Raw genomic sequence first — 23,871 nt, 5'->3', positions numbered from 1 at the left:
AGTATACGCCGTGTAATCCAGCAGGCAGTTGCACTTGCATGCCACAGATGGCGCCCACGTGCAGTGGTCGAGGTGCATTACAAAATACATGCATTAAATGCATTTCAACGGAAATCTGTGTTTGTAATTATTTGTATATTTGTATATAAATATAAAATTCAGGTTCATTTATTATAAATGCTCTGCTGTAACCTAATTTAAACGTCGCGGTTTCTATTCTAACGTAATTACTAGGCAAGCACTTTGCGCTCCTTAAAGTGGATGGGAAAATTAGCAAATAACATGCTTCTTCGTTGACCTCAAATTAAAATGGTTAATTTTTCATTAAGGCCATGTCATTAATCGACCTGCCAGCTAAAACCCCACCAGCACACAGGTGCATTTCCTATCGTTTGCAGCCCAGGGAACCGGGGTTTTATTATATTTGATTCGGCACAGCCTGCAGTATGCAGTCTACAGTCCGCAGTTCCGGCAATCGGTTCGAAATTGAGGCATTTACCCGGCACATCATCTTACATTTATGTAAGCAAGCAAAATCCGAAACGCAATCAATTGCCGTGAGTAAGTGTCTTTTAATTGCTACGGGTTTCGGCGAATTAATTTTCGCCTGCCAAACGACAAGTGCCATTTAATATTCCCATGCAGTTAGCACACACACACTTTATATATTAAACACTTATTGCCATAGAAAGCTGGCCGGCGTGTTTGTTATGGCCTTTGGCAAATGACTTCTTTGCACTTATCCATTATTCATTATTACTGAGGCGCCATTTGTGCAATATTTGGATTCGTTCCAGCCCCGGTCCCCAGGCCAATGCATTAGCCGCAGTCCTTGGCCATTTATTTCGATCAGAAAAGGGTGGCTTATAATGGTGCTTGCAGAGTGTTTCGATGCAGTTTTTTTTTTAAAAGCTGGCTTCGCTCACTAATGGTTTTTTAATCCGTTTTTACACATTTCCTATCTACGAAGTAAAGTCTATATAAAATACCATAACTTTATTTTTACTAAATATTATTTATTATTTATTTATTTATTTAAAACACGCATTGTTTTGTTATACATGGGCGTTTTTTTCTTTCTGCTTACGATTCACTCCACGAATTTGGTTGCACCCAAAGTGAATTTATATTGCCTACTTAAGTGGGCAGCCTGGGACTCTGGAGTCTGTGGTGCTGAGGAACTTTAAAGATGAGTACTTATAGGGTATTTATGTGTCAGCTAAAACATATACATATGCACGTGTGTGCAGCATATAAACGAGAGCACATACATATATGCATTTTACCAGAAGGAAAGGCCATGTAGGCCCCAGAGCATAAGCCGAAAAGGCAATCTCGTAAAAAACACGCATTTCCATCCATCTGTAGTACTACACACTCGCACACTCACACACACACACACACACGAATGCAGGACACTGAAACACACTCCACTCACACATATATACAACACACACACACATAAGCACACTGGCTTTTCCACACTCCCACTTGGAGAATAAAGAAACATGCCGGGCCAATTTGCAACCGCAAAAGAAGAATACTTTAGGGAAGGGTACTAAAGAGATAGGGAAACCCAGAAGAAAGCAAACGAGAGCAAAGGACCAAGTGAAAGAGAGCAAGGATATGGCAAGGCACGGCAGGAGAGGGGGCGGCGGGAATGGCGGCTTTTTTGAACTGGGACACGTGCGTTTAGGGCCAAAAATTCACCACAAAAACAGAGAGCAGCCGAAAAAAGCTCCGTTGCTCGCAAAATTGCGCGCGCTGGCTCTCCCTCTCCCTTTCCCTCTCCCTCTTTTCTCTGATGGCATCTCTTTCGCCAAAGTGTTTAAAAATTTAAATACTAGCTGAGGCGCCTTAATAATTAATAGAAACATTGTCTTTTGAAAGTCTATCTTTCTTATAAGTTTAGAGCTACACTTGCTGGTAAAATTCAAGCAAACAAACAAATGTACATAATTTGTTAAAGAAAAGTGCATACTTAAAGTAACACAAGAAGTACCATTTATATTGTAGGGTATAGGGTATTTCATTGTCGACTTGGCAGTTCATGTTTTATTCTCGTTTTGTTGTTTCTCTGCTGTTTCCTTTGGGCTGCAAATAACACGTGCATTTGTCGTAGCGTCGTACGCCCAGCGGCCTTCACCACCAACCGCCCACCACCCACCACCCACCAGTCCGCCCAACCGCCCACCTCCCAAAAATTGTCGCCTCGCTCTTTTGGCCCGCTCGCAGCGTTCTCTCTCTCTGTCTCTTTTGCCAATTTTCCTATGCCAACTGCGCTGCCAACTATTACTAGCCAAAAACTAGCTAACTACGCGTTTAAATATTAAATAACATATTAAAATAAATTTTTTTTTTTTTTTATTTATATTTATTAAGTAATATTATACAGGGTGGAGAAATATTCTTAAGAATTACCAAACACTATATAAAAATTAGTGATGTAGGAGGAAAATAACAGTTGAGTAACAGATGGTAAAGAAAACATTCAAATATTATTTACATATATCATTTTGCACATATTTTATTCCGATATAAAGGCATATCAAGTGTTCTTTTATAGAAAGAGAACAGATTAGTACGAAATCAAGCCTTGTTTTTTTTTAAATATTTTTCAAATAGCCAAATTATGCAGCTCTGTTAGCCAAGTTAGCTGCCTTTGCCTCCTTGGCCATTTTTTTTTGCCATTTGGCTTTCGGCTGGCTGTTTTGCCAGTTTCGCCAGTTTCGTCTGTTTTGCCAGTTTGCATTTTCCGATTTCGGCAGCGAGGCCGAAAAAAGTCGTGTGTGTTGCTCGGCGATTTCGGATTGAGATAGTGAGAAAGTGAGAAAGTGAGCGAATGGCCGAATGGCAGAATGGCCGAATGGCAGAATGGGCGAATGAACAACTGAGCGAATGAGCAGCAGTGGAAGTTCTGGTCTTCATTGCGGTGTTACGTGTTTCGCGTGTCAGACGCTTCGGTTCGCGTTGCGCGCGTTCCGTTGGCGGCGACCATTTGGGCGAGATTATTTAATAACAATTTATAAATAATTGTACAACGAGCGCCACAAAGCAAAAAGCAAACGAAACAGCATAACAAAATCGAAGTTCAAACAGTGCGAAAATTACCCGTTTATTTTGTTGACAATTTTTTTTTCCAAGTTTTGTTTGTTGTGGTGCCAAAAAGTACAACAAAAATACGCATTCGCGTAATACAAAAATGCGCTGCGGCACATAAATACATGGCTTATATGTAAATTTTGGCTGTCAAAAATTGGTGGAACGTTGAACATGGGGGGGGGGGGGGGGAGTGGCTGGAGGGGAGAAGGTGAAAGATGGTTGTAGCAACTATTTTGTTGCGTTTGCCGTTAGCAGTACCGTTACATGTGCTGGCGTGTGTAAACATTGCCGTTACTTACGACATACGACATACGGCAGCCATATTGTTGATGCACTCATAACGCATACGCAATGTGGGCCCAACTTCCGGCTAAGCAGCATTTGCTTTCTTTGGCGATTTCAAGTGCATTTCAAAACTCCCAGCACTTACGCTAGGTGATTGTGTGCGTAAGAAAAATAAACCCAAGTTGTAATTGTTTTTTAATAACCTTAAGTGCTAAACTATTTACACATTTGCAAAATCGTTTTTGAATTATTTAAAAGTGCAACTTAAATTTCTTGTTGTTCCAAAGTTCTTAGAGGTTGTAAAGATCGATTTTAAAATCCATTTATTTTATTGTTTTCGAAGGTTTCCTTTAAGCGTTGATGATATGTTGAAGAAATTACTTATTTTATCCACAAGAAGTGCGAAATTTCTAGTTGAAGAAATTACTTATTTTATCCATAAAAAGTGCGAAATTTCTAGTTGAAGAAATTACTTATTTTATCCACAAAAAGTGCGAAATTTCTAGTTGAAGAAATTACTTATTTTATCCATAAAAAGTGCGAAATTTCTAGTTGAAGAAATTACTTATTTTATCCATAAAAAGTGCGAAAATTCTAGTTCACAAGAAAAGAAACCCAATTATGCCACGTTTTCCTGTGTTGATGCCTGAAATTTATATGTACATCTATTGAATATTTTGAAAAGGCATCTCTGCATTGTAGGCGGATTTGGGTTACTTCTCTCCACTTGGCTAACACAGATACAGATACACACAGACACAGGCACAGACACTGGCACAGAGGCCCTGCAGAGGATACCGTTATAAACAAAAGGCAGGCCAACATCTGTGCCAAAGCATTTCCCATTTGCCCATGTGTGTTTTCGGTGCTACTCGTACTTGGTGCTGTTTGTGCGGCATCTGAATGAACATATGTGTGTGCGATTGTATAGTATGTCAACGCTCTAATTTTCCAACTGCCTATTCCTGGGGGGAAATCCCACTCAAAAAAAAAAATAGTGCGGAATGTGCACAGAAATTCTGGGAAACAGGGAATGCCCGGAAAACACACATACACATGTACATATGTACAGCGTTTCGCGACTTTAATGTCGTGTGAATTGCATTCGATTCGGTGGCACAAACAAAGCAACAGCAACAGGAAAATATTGTGTTTAGTAAGTAATTATCCAGTCACGCCATTGCTCCTGTTTTTTCGGCTGTATGTGTGCGGTAGGTTCAGCTTGTATCGATAAGAGCGCTACAAAAAAAAAAAAAAACAAATCTAGAAGCAACTACAGTGAAGTCTGCTTAAAACAAACTATAGATAGCTCTCAGGTGCGTTACGTAGTATGTATTTTATTAAGAGAACTTAAGCAGGCCATTTAATATGTGAAAAGATAACTTAAGTCTGCTTAGAGTGCCAACCTAACCATTTTGGATTTTTAGGAATTTATAATTATATATTAGTTACTGAAAAGTGTATTAACTTCACCCTTAGTATAAACCTAATAAGTGAGACTGTAGTTCCTTTCTCATAGAAGTATAAAAATTGCTGATGGGGCAGTGGGAAATGGGTGATGGGTGATGGGTTATGGGTTACATCCTTGCGTTTCCTTGCCTTGCCTTGCCCCTGGATTTCGGGGCTAACCTTGTTTGAATCAACAATTCGATTCGGCTTGGCTCCGCCTTCCTGGCCCTGATGGGAATATAATGCAGCCAAGATTTGGCCAAGGGGGGCGGTGGATTTGGGGTCTTGGGGCACCCACGAGGCACTTTGACTTTGGATTCGTGTGAGACATGTAATTCCAATATGACATGCCATGTGTCACCCGATCTGGCCGCTGATATGGGATATACGGGGTGTAGGGTATGGAAAATGAAAATTGGGAAATTGGGAAATTGGGAAATTGGGAAATTGCATAAGCTAGTGTGGGCACACACACTGCAGCTTAACATTGATTGCGACTTTTAATAATTGCATTTAATGCCATTTAATCCGAGCTTAAGCTAAGGCAGAGCGTACACAATTTTAATTAAACTTCTTGAGCTGAAGCACTTTTTGTTAGCCAATTAATTAACTAGCATAACAGACAATCGGAATGGGATACTAAGACTTTAAATAAAATATCTACATATATGTATCTATTGCATTCTTGAGTTCAGTTCACATGTAGCACCCATTGATTTCTGGCCCATTGTCGGCAAACATGAAGTGTGGCAAGGGGTATATCCGGTTCGGTATCCTGCTTCCTGCTTCCCGTTTCCGGTTTCCTGTTTCCTGCTTCCGGAAAGGGCATCATTCCCCTCTCTCTCTCTAATCGATTATCGAATGCTTTATGCACTTTCCCGAAATTCCGCATCACACATACACTCGCACGCATACATGTGCACACTCACAGTAGGCCGGTCAACGCGTCAGTGGGTCACGGTTCTCTGTCCCGCTCTCTCTCTTCTTCTCTGGGGAAAGCCGAAAAACGAGAAAGAGAGAGAGAGAGAGGAAGGGAGAGAGATGGCGAGAGTGGGAGCGGGAAAAGCGAGGGAAACGGGGGAAAATGGAGAGAGAGAGAGCCAGAGAGGAATGCGGCATATCGACCGGTGTTGGTGTCACGCCATGCTGCGGTTGTTCAAAAAACAAGAAAACGCTACAACAATAATACAAAAAAAAACAAAAAAAAAATAGGAAAGCACACAAGCACATGCATAACGTATATGCACATGTGTGTATTATATATTTATTTTATTATTTGCACTTTTGGCTACGTGCTGTGTGCCAAAAAGGCGGAATACCACAGCAATTTGTTGTTTTTGCCAGCCTATGGCATGTCCTTTGAGACACACACACACACACACACACCCACAGGCGAGGAAAAGCGCACTCACACACACAGACAGACACACACAGAGACAGAGGCAGACATGCATGTAGCTGCAGTTGCAGTTGCAGTTGCAGTCAAGGTTGCCTCGCTGTGGATGATGTTGCAGCTAGAAAGTAGCAGCCAAGTGGCTCAAATTGGATTTTTCCTTATGTGCCCGCCTCTCAGTTTTCCACGCCCCCTTTTTCCTTGTTTGCCCCCCTTTTTTTTTTTTGTATGTGGCTCACATAATTAGGAACCAGAAGCTGACACCGTAAACCAGTTGTCTTTTGTGGCTGCCATAAGCTTGTAAACAGCTTAGAGACGCCTGGCCTTCGGCTGAAACGATACAAAATGGAAAAACAGAAAACGGAAAATGGGAAATGGGAAATGGGAAAAAAAACACATTTTCCAATTCGTGCACGAGTCAAGGTCGCCGCAACACAAAATGCCAGGCAGAAAGCGGCAAAAGATAATCGCCAATGATGCGATTTTAAGTGCAGACAGCCAAGTGTCAGCAGAAATCAAACCCAGAAAAGGGTTAAAGGAAAACATATCACAGGAAAAATAAAAAGAAAATCGGCAACAAAAAAAACAAATGGAAACTACAGAGGCGAGGCATGGGAGCTGATTTGGTTTGACACACGTGTAATGGCCAAAAGGCAAGCCGATGAAATGACAACGAAATGACAATAAATGCATTTCTCATGTTTCCATTCCTTTTGCGCTGGAAAACCCAAGCTCCCCAGTCGAAATGATTGCACGCCATGTCAACTTTGAAGCCCTAAAAATGCATTCAAATGTCAAAGCTAGCTTTTCAGTGTAATTGTTCTATTATAGCCCCAAATGGCATTGTATTATTATTAAGGCTCAAAATACTTGAGCGCATTTGGTTGCTTTAATTTGCAATGAGTCCAATGTGGTTGCCATCTGTGGCTTTATAAGTCTAGTTAGTTACTTAAAGTATATAGATTTTAGAACTTGACTCATAGGTGTTACCCTTGCCAAACCAAATTAGCAATTAGTGTTCTCTTGATGGCTAAACCCCATTTAGCTCATCAGTTTCGAGTGCTAGCCGATAAGCTTATCGACACTAAACACTTAGCAGCCACTTGGGAAAGAAACGGAGATAACAAGGATAATAAGGATAACGAGAATATGAAAAGAATATGACAGGCTTCTCAATTTTTTTCAGCCCATAGGTATATGGCAATTTTTCTTGTTACTTTTGTATGTGCTCAGTGAACTGTCATTGTGGCCTAGAAATGGCAAACTTGGGAGCTGTCTCTCGAAACTTTCTGCCCAGATGCAGCCCACAATTGGTCATTGATCCCTGGCAAGTAGGCTGTACTGTACCTTATACTATCACTTAGAATGAAACCCTAGATACCAACACAAAGAAAAACTGCGATAGAATATATTATTTATCAAATATATAAGCTAATAGCGAAAGCTATAAAGCGCAGCAATAAACTAAAACTGCGCAGAGAACAGTACAAATTGTAGTCTTCAACTAAAGCAAATAAAAAAAATTCGCAAAATGAAATTCCTGCCCTGTTGGCTAGTGTAATCAAGCACTTGTCCCTCGTGCCCTGAATTTAGCTACCTGTGGAGGTGTCAGTTTTATTGTGTAAAGCGTTGCATAAACGTCAAAAGTTAGTTTCAAATAAGTAAAGGGAAATGCAGGGGAAAAGCGAGTGCAAATTGTGCCTTGTTCTTGTTCTTGTTCTTGTTCTCCTTCTTGTTGTGGTGTCAAATACACCGGTCGTGGTGAAAAGCGCTCTCTCCCCCTCTCTCTCTCTCTCCCTCTCCCTCTCTCTCTTCCTTTCTGTCTCCCCCTCTCACTTGCTCGTTTTCCCAGAGGAAAATAATGCATTTTCCAAATTGATCAAGCTAATGAAGACAGAAAAGCTGCCAGAAGCGACTCTGAATCATTGTCAAGGTTAATCTATAATTAAACCTTGATAATGGGAAATCGAAAAAGATACATCTGGGTATATCTGGGTTATAGATAGATTTGTATCTGTGCTTTGACACGAGGCGGATTAAATGGACCAGCGGCGAGCTAAAATTAACAGCCATCAAATTTCTATTTATGTTTTCGGACATTTGGGTTTTATGCAAAATGTGACCACGAAATACAAAATTTCAAAATAGAATTGGTAACTCAAAAGTAAACAAAAATAAATTATATTTATATTTATTTAAAAAAAAAAATGCATTTTTAGTCCAACATCGATATAGAAATTTGTATGCAGAACATTATTAGAACTTGCTAACAAGTCAGCAGGTGGTTCCATTTATCAGCCAATTGCCCATAAAGTTACGGTCTCTTCTCGTTTCTCTCGCCAGTTTTTCCTTCTTTTTCTCTCAGTGTGGTGAAAAGCTCTTTTTCCTTCAGCCAGTCTCTCCCTTTCTCTGTAGAAAACGTTGTTTATTTTTGCCTTGTTTCGGCTTCTTAATTATTGTGACAAAAGTTTTCGCAAAGTTTCGATCGAGTTTCTTTTTTGTATTTTTTGGCACACAGATTCATGCGATGAGAATACGTTTTCCTATTTCTTTAGTAGAGAAAATATCTTAAATAGTGACAAGAAAATAAATAAATTTATTGGACTGGACTTTGCCTTAAAAGTATGCTATTTAGAAAACAAAATCCCATGTGATTTGTAGTCCAGTCTTAGTAGTATAAAACAAAAAAAATCAAACAAAACAAATGCAGCAGTGAAATGGAAATATCTTATAACATAAAACAAACAAAACAACAATAACTGTGGACTGGTTAGAAAAAATACTTTTAAAATAATAATAATAATCATTATAAATAGTTGATGTGCGAATGCAAAACAAAACTTGAGTTTCTCATAGATGTACAGAAATACATATAATTTTGGAAAACCTACAAACAATAGACAATTAAAAATGAAAAATTGAAACTACTATAAAAAGCAAACAAAACTATAAACTTTTAATTTAAAAAATAAATATTGATATTTAACAAATAGCTGAATCAATAGCAGACATTTTAGATGTCGAATGAAACTTCGATTAGAAACAACCACACAACAATAAATAAATATAAAAGACCTTGCAACTATTTGAATGGAAATGAAATGCCTAAATAAATAATTGAATAAATTCCAATAAACACGCAAATCTAAAATAAACAATGGCGTCCAATAGTGTCTAAAAAATATATAAATAGAAAGCGTAAGAAGCAAAATAGCCATCGAAGTGAAAGTAAACATTGATAAATATCAAAATTTGATTTAATCATAACAAAAGCAGTGGAACCTAAACACAATGTCCATGGCATTATGCAATTTAAATGGTGACGGCAGTGCGGCGCAGTCGACGTCGCAGTCACAGTCACCGGCCGCCGCCGCCGCCGCCGCAGCTGCAGCGCCGTTGCTGTCTCACTCGCACTCGCACACGCTGCAGCAGGAGAGCACGCCGCTGCTCCTGGGACACGAGCACAGCAGCGGCAGCGGCACAGCTGCGGCAGAGGGCAGTGGCGGCGGCAGCGGCGGCGACGTCACAGACGTAGCGGTAACTTCCATTGAAATGCCCACTGTTGTTGCCAACGATGGCGGCGTACCGTCGCTGCCGCTGCCTCTGCCGCAGTCGACGCCGCAGCCGATGCTTATGGCACTGCCAGCCAATCTAAACTTCGTAACGGGACCCACGACTCAGCAACTGATGATCGGTAATGGCGCCATGGGCGTACTTCCCTCGACCAATGACAGCAACAATAACAATAACAACAACAACAATGTGGACAATACTAGCGACGAATCGAACCCGGTCACCATTTACAGGTATACACAAAGGTCAAAGGTCCTCGCATCCCCAAACAAGTGGCTCCCTTAGCTTGCATATACATATATTTGGTTATATTGAAACAATATAATAATCCAAAGACTGATGAAAAGCATAAAATGCATACATATGTTATGTAGTATGATAACAGTGCATTTACGTAGTTTGATAACAGTGCGTATACGTCGTATGATAACAGTGCGCATACGTAGTTTGATAACAGTGCGTATACGTCGTATGATAACAGTGCGCAAACGCAATATGATTACTTTGCGTATACGTAATATGTCTAGAACATTTCTAGAAATAATTGCACAAAACAAGTATTTACCATACAATGGTCGAATTTACACAGATTTCCCGCATATAATTATCTCAATTATACTAATTCGATTTTTGCCATTATTTTCCATTATAGGTGCCGGGCTCCCATTGCGTCACTCGACTGTATGGAGGAGTTCAGTGGTACGGGCGGTCATCTTGATTTCGGTATCAAATTTCTCACTATCATATAGGCTTATCATTTATGTTGTTTACTGTCGATTGTTTCGACTTTTTCGATTGTTTTCGATTGCCTGCCTCTGCATGCTACCACATACAAGCAAGTATCGCTTGCTTCAAAATAGCCCAAGTAAATGAAACATACATATATGTACCTCTAGTGTATACATCTAGCGTATTGTACAAAATGAGCAATAAACTAATGCACCCACCTCCGCAATCGCAGTAGTTCAGCTGTTGGTAATTGTTGGTTTTGTTTAGCGCATTAAGTCGAGGGCGTTGGGGTGCTCAGTTCCATTGAATTCGGGTCCGAAACATGCAATTGAAGTTGTAATTTATTTTATTCATTTTGTAAGGTAACAACAACACACACCCACACAAACTCCCTGTCACAATCACGCAATCGAAAAACAAAAAAAAGAAAAAAACGAAAGGAAAAGAAAACACGCACCGGACGACGCACGCACTTTTTATGGGAGGGACAGTGGAAAATCGGGAGCGTACGGGAAAACCAACGGAAAAATGTCACTTTTGTTTATTCATGTTCATTGCATGCCGCGCTCTTTGTTTTTTATATGTTCAAATACACTCTCCCTAAAGGCAGTTCCATTAGCTGATTGAAAAACCATATATCATACCTTAAGCATATCTTTTTTAAACATTTCCATTTTACATTCCCAGAACTGAATTTTCTTTAATCCTATCAACTTGCTTGCAAGAACAGGGGAATATTTAAGAGTTAGTGTACATTTTTAATAGGACTTTAACTGTTTTCTTTGTTTTGAGGCCACGGAACTCTTGGGCAGAGTATAGACACTTTGTTAGTCTGATTTAGCCAGCTGTTTATTGCGGAATAGCGTTTGTGTTGTTACCATTCTTGTTGCTGTTGCGTTGCTGTTCGTTTTTGCACGTTTCCCGGCACTTTGAAAGCCCCTCCTTTATCCAAAAAAAAAAAAAAAAACAACAAAGTGAAAAGGCTTCTCACTAAACGAAACGCACATACTGTTTCCCTTGAAACGAATTGTTTCATTTCCATGCCGGCACCTGAACAACACACTCGACCACTTCAAATCCCGTAAAATCCGGCAATCCGACGACCACGATGACCGTTTATTTGGGCATTCCGCTGCGAGCAGGCCGCTCGATCAGCTTGGGCTCCAATCCGGCGCTACCACTGCGTCATGGTTCCACGCCGACGCCGGGGCTGCGGTACAAGAATCTGGGCAAGAGCGGGCTGCGCATCTCGAACGTGGGACTGGGCACCTGGCCGGTCTTCTCGCCGGGCGTGAGCGATGACCAGGCGGAGGCCATACTCAAGCTGGCCATCGAGAGCGGTATCAATCTGTTCGACATCTCGGAGGCGCACTCGGAGACGGAGATCGGCAAGATACTGCAGCGGGCGGGCTGGAAGAGGACCGCCTATGTCATCACCACGAAGGTCTACTGGAGCACCAAGTGAGTTGGGATTCCAAAAAATATTGTTCTTCGTTTATATTTAATATAGATAGCTTTAAACTGATTTAAACTCATTTTATATATTTAATATAGATAGCTTTAAACTGATTTAAACTCATTTTATATATTTAATATAAATAGCTTAGAACTGATTTAAACTCATTTTATATATTTAATATAGATAGCTTTAAACTGATTTAAACTCATTTTATATATTTAATATAAATAGCTTAAAACTGATTTAAACTCATTTTATATATTTAATATAAATAGCTTTAAACTGATTTAAACTCATTTTATATATTTAATATAAATAGCTTAAAACTGTTTAAACTCATTCAAAGTTCCGAATGTCCTTATATGTATTTATATATTATATCTTATTTGACATTTGACTTGACCTTTAACTACTTTGTAGGTCGGAGGAACGCGGTCTCTCGCGGAAACACATCATCGAATGTGTGCGTGCCAGTTTGCAGCGATTGCAGCTGCAGTACATCGACATTGTCATCATCCACAAGGCGGATCCCATGTGTCCCATGGAGGGTAAGTTATCCAAACGAAATACGAGTACGTACATATAAATGTACCCATGATCGCCACAAACTTTCGGCCTTTTGTAAACTCTTCTTCATTTCCTTGCCAGAAGTGGTGCGCGCCATGAGCTACGTGATACAGCAGGGCTGGGCCATGTACTGGGGCACCGCACGCTGGAGCCAGGTGGAGATCATGGAGGCGTACACCAATTGCCGCCAGTTCAACTGCATTACGCCCATTGTGGAGCAGTCCGAGTACCACATGTTCTGTCGCGAAAAGTGCGAACTCTATCTGCCGGAGATGTACAACAAGATCGGCGTCGGCCTCATGGCCTGGGGTCCACTCTCGATGGCGCTCAGTGACACCCAGAATGGCGACAAGCTCTTCCTGCCCAAGGGCTCCTTCAAGACGAAGAGCTTCTCCTGGACCGAGGACGAGATCAATCGCAATGTAAGTGTGTTACTATGTTTCAATCTACACTATATATATTATATTATCACAAAAAAATGCTGCAAAAAATATGGCATAAGTCTTAACCTTAATCAACTCACTTTCAGGCCGCTCTGTCGCCGCAGGGCAGTTGGGGCAAGGACCGCATTGACGAGGGGCGCCGCCACTGCGACCGCCTCCGTGACCTTGCCGCCCTCGCCGAGAAGCTGGGCTGCAGCCCCACCCAACTGTCCATCGCCTGGTCGCTGAAGCATGAGCCAGTGCAATGCCTCTTGCTGGGCGCCACATCGGCGGAGCAGCTGCACCAGAGTCTGCAGTCGTTGCAGGTGAATATACATAGATACATACCATATATGAAATCATAAGGCAAAGAATAGATATGAATAAGAAGAATAGATTTGTACAGTTGTTTGACAATTGCATTTGCATTGCAGCTGCTGCCACGACTCTCCTCGAGCGTTATGCTGGAGCTGGAAAGGATATTGGAGAACAAACCGGTGCGGCCGCCGATGATCTCGACATTGGCGCTCCGGTGACAATCAGCGTGCCCGCAGGGGCCGCTCAGCCTGAGCGGTGGCGGACCCTGCGGCGCCGATTCGCCCAAGCACGAGGATGAGGCCTTCATTGAGGAGGTGGACGCTGCCAAGGACGCTGCCAAGCAGGGCTTCTGCCTCATCCAGTGACAAAAGGAGTCCTTAGATAACGATAATAAATTTTTGAAAGTGATTAGCAGTAAAACTAGCCTAAGTAGCAATACCATGACGACAACAATAAGCAAGCAGGAGCAGCAGCAGCAGCAGCAGCAACAGCAGCATCAGCAGCAGCAGCAGCAGCAACAACAGCAGCAACAGCAGCAACAGCAGCAACAACAGCAGCAACAGCAGCAGCAACAGCAGCAGCAGCAACAACAGCAGCAGCAACATCAGCAGTATGTGCAACTACAGCAGCAACATTTGGTGACCAGCGATTCGGCGGCAGCTGTTCCCATCCCGTCAGCTGACCTTCAGTTTGATACCCTGAATAATAACAACAACAACAGCAATAACAACAATGGCAGTCCAGAGCAGGCACTGCCCTCCACTGGCGATGAGCGCCAGAAACGTCGCTCCCTGCTGAACTTCAAGTCCCTGGACTTCCATCTAAAGTCCCTGTACAGCGGCCTACGGAGCACCTCAGGCACAACTCCACCCAGTCAACCGAATAGCTCCGTGCCGGCGGTGGATCAGCCGCAGCGCAGGATGCCCTACTTGCGGGTGGAGAGCGTGGATCCCGAGGAGCCGCGTGGTCCTGTACTCCCAGGACATTCGCCCAGCTTTCTGTCGCCGTACAGCGGCGTTGGCGCCGGAGCCACTAGCCTGCAGTTGCCCACATCGGATGGCGGCACCATTCGGAGATCCTCGACCTCGGACATTGTCAATTGCAGGCGGGGAGGGGGAGCAGGGGGAACGGGCGGTGGTGTAGCCTCCGCGCAGGACAGCAGGAGGCCCAGCACCTCGGATTTGCTGAGGAAGGCCAGGGAGCGGAAGGGCAGCGAGGCCAGGATGGGCAGAAGTGTCTCCCACAGTGGGCTAACCAGGGGCGGACCCGGCGGAGGAGGTGGTGGCCTCGGCGGGCGACGAACCAGCATGGCCTTCTAAAAAACGAAAAAACGAAGAAATAGAGCAAAAACTATGGAAAAAAGAAACTTAAGCAATGAGAGGGATGGCGAAGCAAAAACTGTTGATCAAATCTGAATCAGAAATAGGCTGACAAAATGGCGCTTATGAATTTTTATCTAGTGAAGAAGAAAACTAAAAACTAAAAACTAAAAACAAAAAACGAAAAAAAAAGAAGAAAAAAAATTAACAATAATAGAGCAGCTATTAAGGAACGACTTTTTTGTGGATCTATTATCATTATGATTATTATATGGTTACTACAATTGCGCCTCGAAAGAACTAAAGTTAGTAGATAAATTAATGCAAGTAATGAACAGAAAACATAACATTTCATCTCTCTTTAACTCTGTATCTCTCTCTCTCTCTCTCTCCCCCCCTTCCGGCAAATTTAATATATATGTATATGTATATATATATGTATGTATACTTAAAGAACCCCCAACTTTTATGACAATATTAGAACCTAACTATCGTGTACTATCGTTAATTATCGCCTGGCAAAAGCTCTAAAACTAACCTGCGTTCCAACCCAAAAAAAAAACCCAATAATGATTCAAGATCGATCCATTGTATCACCACACTGTGAGAGTTCATATCAAGCGAGAAGTATGAAGGATAAAGTATGTAAGGATGAAGGATGTAGGATACCCAAATATGTACTATGCTATGGGATAGTGTCTTTTTCATTAATCGATTTGTAGACTTAACGAGTGTTAAACGATTGTTAACGATTGAATTGAGGCGAGGCGCTGAAAATGGACAGCGACTAAAGCGACTAAAGATTACTATATACGATTTATAGCAGTGTCGTATAAATAAATTTTAGCTAAACTAATGAACAAATAAATAAAAGAGTATGAGAATAAAAACACTCAAATGGTAAACAACAAAGAAACAATTCAAATCAAATCTTATTAAATAGACATTACTAGCATTATGTAGTTAATTAAATAACAATTCAAGCGAAATTTTTTTAAATCAACAAACGAAAAACAAAGCAAATGCCTTTCATAACAGCAACAACAACAACAACAAACAAAAAGAAAAAAAAATTTATATTTTAAATATATGCCGTATATATATAGAGATATATACACACACACACACATATACATATGTGAAAATAACGAAAGCGAAGAAAAATAAAACAAAGCAGCAACAAATTGTTATTAATTAATTGTAGTCCATTATCCGGATGGCCCATATCCCATACTTCATAAATAAGTGAATGAAACACCAATATAGCAATATGTAGGATATACATATAGAGGAGTTCCCGAACACCCTCCCGAATACCATGTATTTTATCATCATTATCGAGTACATATATAAAGTCTTTCTCACATACGGACTGTGATTTCATATAAAAGTAAACGTAAACGTAAAAGTAAACAATTAATTATTATATCTAACCTAATGTAATTAAAGGCTAAGTTCATTCGAAAGAACTCACACACACACACACACACACAACACACACACACTCAACACACACATTGACCGCAATAACACGCATGTAATTTAAAGATCTGTTCGAAAAAGAAAAAAAAAAAACAGAAGCATAAATAGCAATTTTCAAATCGAATGGCATTATATACTGATACTCTACAATTAATTAACCAAATGCGATTGCCTTAATAACGAATAATGAATTAAAAACACTGGATCTAATCAGATCGGATCGGATATAACCCAGTCGGGAGCCGGTTTCCTCAAACTTCAGTTCCAGATCGGAATACATTATATACACGCATTCCCATTCGCATTTACATTTACATTTACATGCAAGTACATACATATTCCCCGCACTGTTGCTTGAGAAATCGCCCCAATATATATAGTATATATTGGTTTAGCTCCATCGGATCACTCACTGAATAAATATATATATATAGTATATATAGGGAGTACTATACTATATACGAGAGTAATTGCATTTTTTAGTAAGTAGTTAATCCGTCCTCAACAAACGGCCAACCAAAAAAAAGCGACAAATTATTGCGATCGGCGCTGCTCAATTGATAACTCAAAGCAAAAATATTCAAAATTATTCAAAAATATTCAAAAATATTCAAAAATATTCAAAAATATTCAACAATATTCAAAAATATTCAAAAAAATTCAAAAATATTCAGAATTATTCAAAAATATTCAACAATATTCAAAAATCTTCAAAAATATTCAACTATATTCAAAAATATTTAAAAATATTCAACTATATTCAAAAATATTTAAAAATATTTCCAGAATTTACACATTTTGCCTTTCGGGAAATGCAAAACAATTAAATGTATTTTTTTTCAAACTTCTCAACTTGCAATTGTGAAGATTAGAGTTTGTTATTGTTGGAGGTTGTGATATTAATTGAAAAATTGCTGAAAACAAATCAAATACATATCTGCAAATCGCGCTTTTATGTTACTTTGAAACCTTTTTATGTGTTCGACTAAAACTTCAACTTATCGCTGTTGAGCAATATCCTTAGCAATATTAGCCATTAGGTTGATTTCTTACTACATATTTAGTTTTTATAGCTTTTATAAACATAAATAGAGCGTACACTTTGTTTGAGCTTAAAGAGGAGTTTATGCTAAATGGGTAATCAATTAAAAAGCAGCGCCTGTCGGTAGATCCAATCATCAATTGTGGCCAAGCCCCCTAAAAAAAAGTTAAACTGAAACGAACAAACAAAAAAACAGCCACGTCGTGTGAACCGGAAAGCAATAATTCAAAATGTTCAACTAACAAATTGGTGTACATACATAAAATCACTGGAATAAGTAATGAAGCACATACACGCAGTTGCATTATGAGATTAATTTTAGTCTGTTGTTAACGCAATTATTATCACGATTATTACGTTTACGATTATTATAAACACGTAGCTAGTTAAATCGAATGAGAATTAGCAATTTATACGCCTAAGCCTGAAAGTAACCACAATTACACTCACACCCTCACTCACACTCACACTCACACTCTCACACACACACTCCCTTACAAATACACTGACAAAAAAACGAAAAAAAAAAAAAATGAAATGCTAATGCAGCGAACAAAAACAAAAATGTAACGGAAAGTATTAAGAAGCAGAGGAGCGTAGCGTTTAAATCTAGAAAACAAAATTTTACTTTACATCAAACCAGAAATATTTATAACAATTGCAATAACTAACAAACGAGAAGCGATATAATGGAAGCGTATATGTAATAATATATCTTAAAATTATTTTCTTATCGAAACTGGCAATAATAAGTATTAATATAAAATTAAACAACCAAATAATTATATTATACACGCGCGAGAAGTTTGTAAGTTAACTTTGCATAGAGGACACATTTTGGATCGAATTACACTGAAAGAAAAGCTCGCACACACGCCAAGCGTTTACATACATACACACACACACACACACCCACTCACACACACAGACAGTGGCGCAGGAAGTTCGATCATCATTTACCGTTAATGCACCAGTGTACACCTACACACCCACACACGTACACACAAAAAAATCAGCTTTACTTTAGATTTTCGATAATTAATTGCAGGGTTGTCGCCCAGGGTTGCTTAGAATTCGATGGGAAAATCCAATTCAGACGCTTGCATATAGGCGTAGATAAGAAAATATATACATACAAAGTGCATACATAAACAAGCAATATCGCAATAGCGCTCGTATTATTTCGCTAAGTTACTAGAAAACCGAATAATAATAAATAACAGAAAAACCTCTTTGATTACCGTATCGTACGTATAAAATGCAAATTCGCGATTGCGCGATGGATGATCGATGATGGAGGGCAAATTGTTTACACTTCACTTTTAAAACCACATTTAATACTAATATTTCGAAAAGCTAATTCAAATAGGTTATAACAATAACGAGCAACAAGAACAAGAAGAAGAACAGCAACAACAAGAACAATGAACAATGAACAGCAAAAAAAACAACACAGCTAAAATACTGAAAAATTATATAAAAATACAAACTCTTATCTTTCAACCAAAGAAATCTGTGTTTTTCATCACCCAACTCGCATGTTACAGGTTTTACTTAACTATATATTTTCATTTGAAATGGAAAAGTGGCTAATATTTAGTTGATATCAAAAGAGCTTCTGAGAATATTGACTTCAAGAGTGCAAAACCCATTCATTCTTTCTACAATTTCAAAATACTTACCGCTCTGTCATCACAATGTGTGAAAAGCTATCGCCTGCGGAATTTGGGTAAAACAAAATAAAAAAACATTTCAATCGACACATTTAAATACATATGACATATCATATCGTAAACCACATTTTTGGGTTGCATAAGTCGCGTTCGGACCACGCGGCACTCCCCATTGATTAGTTGGCCACTATTTGCACACACCACGTCAAATCGGGGCATTATGGTAATTCTCCAATTCCATTCAGATTCCAATTCCGATTCGGATTCAGAGAGCTCCACACACTGGGCACCAACACACAAGATGCTGTGACACCCAGCGAATAAACAACACTTAAAGTTCCGTTCCACTGTGCAGGGCACAACAAATGAAGTCCCACTGTGCAGGGCACAACAAATGAAGTCCCACTGTGCAGGGCACAATAAATGAAGTCCCACTGTGCAGGCCACAACAAATGAAGTCCCACTGTGCAGGCCACTACAAATGAAGTCCCAATGTGCAGGCCACAGCAAATGAAGTCCCACTGTGCAAACAACAAGAAATAAAGTTCCACTGTGCAAACAACCACAAATGAGAGATGATACAAATATGTTTGAGAAACTATCTCACTGCACATTTGCTACGTATCAGTTCTTAAAAATCTTAAAAACATATCCTGAGTTAAACATAAAACAACAAGCGCTTAAAGTTATGTATTCACGCTGTTGGCCATAAACATTTAGGCCATTGAAAAATGTTTAAGCAAATGGCCAGCACGCATGCACTTAATTACTCGTTTACTTTCGATCATAATCTTGCACTTTTTTGGGGCCCAAAACGAAATATTTGTAACCATTAGTCAGCTTGGTCTATGCTCCATTTATTTGAAGTTCAACTGTGTGTTGGTTGGATACTTTTGGTGTCTTCCTGAGCATTTGAAGCGAAACTAAAACTGAAACTGAAACTGAAATTGAAACTGGAACTGAAACTGAAACTGAAACTGAAACTGAAACTAAAACTAAAACTGAAGCTGAAATTGAAACTGGAACTAAAACTGAAACTGAAACTGAAACTAAAACTGAAGCTGAAATTGAAACTGGAACTAAAACTGAAGCTGAAATTGAAACTGGAACTAAAACTGAAGCTGAAATTGAAACTGGAACTAAAACTGAAACTGAAACTGGAACTTAAACTAAAACTGAAACTCAAACTTAAAATTGTGCTGGCAACGGGTCATCGGCGAATTGGGGGGCCGAGTGGGAAAGAGATGGGTAGAGATGGGGCCTACGCATGCGCAACAGCGCGCATTAAATAATTTATACAAAAATGCACAGAAAATTAACAAATTTGGAAAACGATGTTGCATGATATAATAATCCGGCTGCCTGGGATTCCGAGATGCCAATCCGCGATCACAGCCACCGGCCCTTCCCAGCCCAAAATTGCTGTTGCAATACAAGCAAATACACTGAGCGAAAAGTGTACGTATAATTGCATGGTAAGAGGGTAAGATGGAAAAGAAGGCGGAGTTAACAAGGCAAATTTAGGAAGTAAAACATCAAAAGCATATATAAACATATCATATATCAATATATATAAAAGTAAGAATATTTATGAATAATGCAATTTGTTTAATTACAGTGAAGAACCAACACGAACTATCATAATAATATAATAAGATTACAGGTTACAGCTTGCAAAAACATTTTGAAGTTTGCATTGATTTGTTACCCCAGCTTGTTTTCAGTGTAAGCGGCGAACCGTTCAAATCGATAATCGTATGCAAAAAGCCGGTCAGTCGGTTGGTTGGTTGCGGTGACTTGACCTACGACGCACCTCCTCCAGCGAGCGAGGCGCATCTGCTTAAGCTTTAACTGCTTAAATAGTGTTATCCGCTTGAATTTGTTATTGTTATTGTTATTGTTATTGTTGTTATGCTAGTGTTATTGTTTTTGTTATTGTTTTGTATTTTGGTTATTGTTGCTGTGGTTGTTGGTTGTTGTTTCTGCGTTTTCATCGCTTGTCCGTCGGCGATTTGTTGTTGTTGCATATGATTTGGGCAGTTTGAGAAATAGATGAACACGATTGCCGAAAACAGGGTGCTTTTTTATATGCTCTCTTATTGAGTCATAAATACTGAACATGTACATATGTTGGAATACTGCCTTATTTATTACTAGATACCCATTTCAATCATAGTTATTTCCTTTTTACTACTACTCTTTACTCTAAAAACTAGTTTCTAGTTTTCGAAATGTTTAAAAAGTCTGTAGAAAATGGTTTATAAATAGTTTCAAATTTCAGTAGCTTAACATTCAATGAACGCATTGTTTTATTAATAATCTTGTGCTTGAGATAATAACATTATTTATTCAGTAGCTTAGCATCCAATGAACGCATTGTTTTATTAATAATCTTTTGCCAAAGATAATAGCATTATTTATTATCTATTTAAGCACCTTCACCAAGCACCCTGTATCGAACCATTGAGATCTCAGATGAGTTTCGAGAGCAACATGGTTTTCGGTGGGCTTAGGCAGGTGGTGATGACTCCACATCGACGGCTCTCCGTCGCTGACGTCACGGGCCTTCGCCGCATCTAACGGTTTTTGCGGTGTGGATCTCCGGCGTAACTCTTGTATAAAAACGTTGGATCTACCGGAGATCGTCATCATTCGCTAGCCGGGAACAGCTCGACGCACAGGTGTCGTCTCCGATTCCACCTACATTTCCAAATTTGAAAACAGAGTTCGCTCAACGCTGAAATGAAGGTGAGTTGTGTGTGTGGCATCAACGGATGTGGATGAACCAGCTGGATGTGTGCTAAACGGATTACCTTATCATCACCAGGTCTTCATCTGCCTGTTGGCCACCATCTGCGCCTGCAATGCCACCTTCCTGTCCCTCTTGGGCGGCGGCGGTGGCGGAGGAGGAGGAGGTAGCAAGACCACCTACAATGTGATAGCCACGCCCAGTTCGGGAGGCGGTGGAGGAGGCGGTGGTCACGGATATGCATATGCCCAGGGAGGCGGCGGAGGTCATGGCTATGCGCAGGCACATGGCTATGGCCAGGGCGGTGGACATGGACACGGTGGCTCCTCGCAGATCATCAAGGTCATACTGCAGGAGGGTCAGGGCTACAGTAACGCTGGAGGATCAGCTGGCGGCATTGTGTCCTCGGGCGGCCATGGCTACAGTCATGGCTACAGCCAAGGCTATGCCAGTGGTCAGGGATCCTATGGCGGCCAGCAGGCCCAGATCTACAAGATCATCGAACAGGCTCCGGCCCCGGCTCCAGTTCCAGTTCCAGTTCAAGTCGCAGCTCCTGCTCCCGTTCCCGTTCCCATTCCGATTTCGATTCCTGCCCCTGCTCCGCCAGCTGCTCCCATTGCCTATCATGCGGCCAGCGGCTCCAGTGGCTACTCCTATGGCCAGGGCCATTCGCACTCCTATGGGCAATCGTATGCCTCGGGACATGGTTATGGTGGTGCCGCCTCCTTCGATGCCCAGCAGTTCAATGCCATTCTGCCGCAGATCATCCAGTTGGTGCTGCAGGAGGATACCTTTGGCGGCGGCGGCGGCGGTGGCGGTGGATCCGCTGATGTGGCTGCCATCAATGGCCAGCTGATCAACACCTTCGGTTCCAAGGGCAAGGCCATCATTCTGAAGGCCGACCAGGCGCAGGGAGCCTTCTTCAAGAGCGGACATGTGGTGCAGCGTGGAACCCTGAAGGTGATGCGCGTCCAGGAGCAGCAGCAATCCCAGGGCGCTGGCGGCTCCAAGGGGCAAGGCTGGAGCTCCGGTGGTGGTGCCATCTCCGGTGGCTGGAGCGCCGGAGGCGGTGGCTCATCCGGCGGCTGGAGTGCCGGAGGTGGTGCCCCGTCCGGTGGCTGGAGCAGCGGTGGTCCACCTTCGGCCTGGTAGATGCACTGCAGCCCCAGCTCGCCTAGTTAGTTAGACCAAATGAATTGTTTTTTTTTTTTCACTATCTTCTATTCTATCGTTATGTATTTTTTTTCCTAGGCTAATCCTTCACAGTCATTATCAAAAAAAAAAAAAGCGATAAGCCAACATCCATCATTATTAACTTAAATTATTTGTTAATAAACAATTTGAACCAATTTGAAGTTTTTTTTATTTATTATTAGCCACAAAGCTGGCCATAAAAATAAAGATAAAAATTGTGTTAATGGTTAGCCGAATTCCAAAGACACATTCCATAAAAGACTTGCAACAATTAGTTGCAAAATAATCAACTTAATCGCACTTGAATAACAATGCAGTTCAAGTGTTTGTTGCACTATTTTCCCACAATTATCTCTAAATGACAGGTGGTTCATCATAACAAAGCGTGTATTTTAATTTGAAAATGTTGCCTCAGGCGTAAATATTTGTAAATAATTAAATACATCATTGCGTTTCGAAGAAATAAATAAATGCAAATACCACGAAGATCTTCAAAAACTTGTTATGCTTGCCCAATTTCATTTTCAAGGCTGGGAAAAGCGGCGCAAGAAAAGCGAAGAGCAGGCAATCCGGCCTCTTCATCATTAACTTGTATTTGTTATTATTTGTTAATAAATAAATGGCCCAAACATATGCAAAGCCAGCAGACAACAAAATGTGTAACTTGTTACGCGATTACATCACGACTTTCATTGATGATGACGAGAGATGGCCTCTTGGCCCGGCAACAGTTTTGTTTTGAATTGATTGCCCCGTCGGAGGAGTTGCGAAATGCTGTTGCTGTCCAAATGCCCCACCTCCGATCACCGGACCCAATTTCAGTTTCGACTCCCAGGCTACCACACTTCCAAACTCCCAGACTACCAGACTCCCAGACTCCGAGACGTCCAAGTCAAAGGTGAGATTAACAAGATGCTTTGCTGACCCAAAAGAGCTGGCGACGTGAAGCATGGACCTTTCACTCATGAGATTTCAAGAGGAATTCATCATTTCTATAAACTTCTCTTCAAAAACAATAGTTTTTAAGCCATTAGCTGGAATATTAAACTAAACATGAAAAGTCTAGAGTACTAGTAACTAGTTTTCTGTACTATTTCCAATCTATTTAGAACGAG

At 40.6% G+C, this 23,871-nt stretch overlaps 2 protein-coding genes across 2 annotated transcripts; both read left to right on the top strand.

Moving 5' to 3' along the window:
• The first annotated feature begins 8,764 nt into the window (after positions 1–8,764).
• On the top strand, positions 8,765–18,652 carry LOC6525995. Its single transcript, XM_039372219.2, is given in 7 exon segments — positions 8,765–10,035; positions 10,455–10,501; positions 11,674–11,992; positions 12,411–12,538; positions 12,642–12,979; positions 13,087–13,305; positions 13,414–18,652. Coding segments are annotated over 7 exon segments (2,769 nt in total). The 5' UTR covers positions 8,765–9,520; the 3' UTR covers positions 14,617–18,652.
• A 1,246-nt stretch (positions 18,653–19,898) lies between these two features.
• LOC26534724 (glycine-rich cell wall structural protein 1.8) lies at positions 19,899–22,911 on the top strand. Its single transcript, XM_039372218.1, has 2 exons — positions 19,899–21,561; positions 21,641–22,911. Exons 1-2 carry the CDS (start codon positions 21,556–21,558, stop codon positions 22,712–22,714), a joined length of 1,080 nt encoding a protein of 359 aa, XP_039228152.1. The 5' UTR covers positions 19,899–21,555; the 3' UTR covers positions 22,715–22,911.
• Positions 22,912–23,871: the final 960 nt, after the last annotated feature.

Source organism: Drosophila yakuba, chromosome X, assembly GCF_016746365.2.
Source record: "Drosophila yakuba strain Tai18E2 chromosome X, Prin_Dyak_Tai18E2_2.1, whole genome shotgun sequence".
Taxonomy (NCBI): Eukaryota; Metazoa; Arthropoda; class Insecta; order Diptera; family Drosophilidae; genus Drosophila; species Drosophila yakuba.
This window is presented reverse-complemented; position numbering and strand designations above follow the sequence as displayed.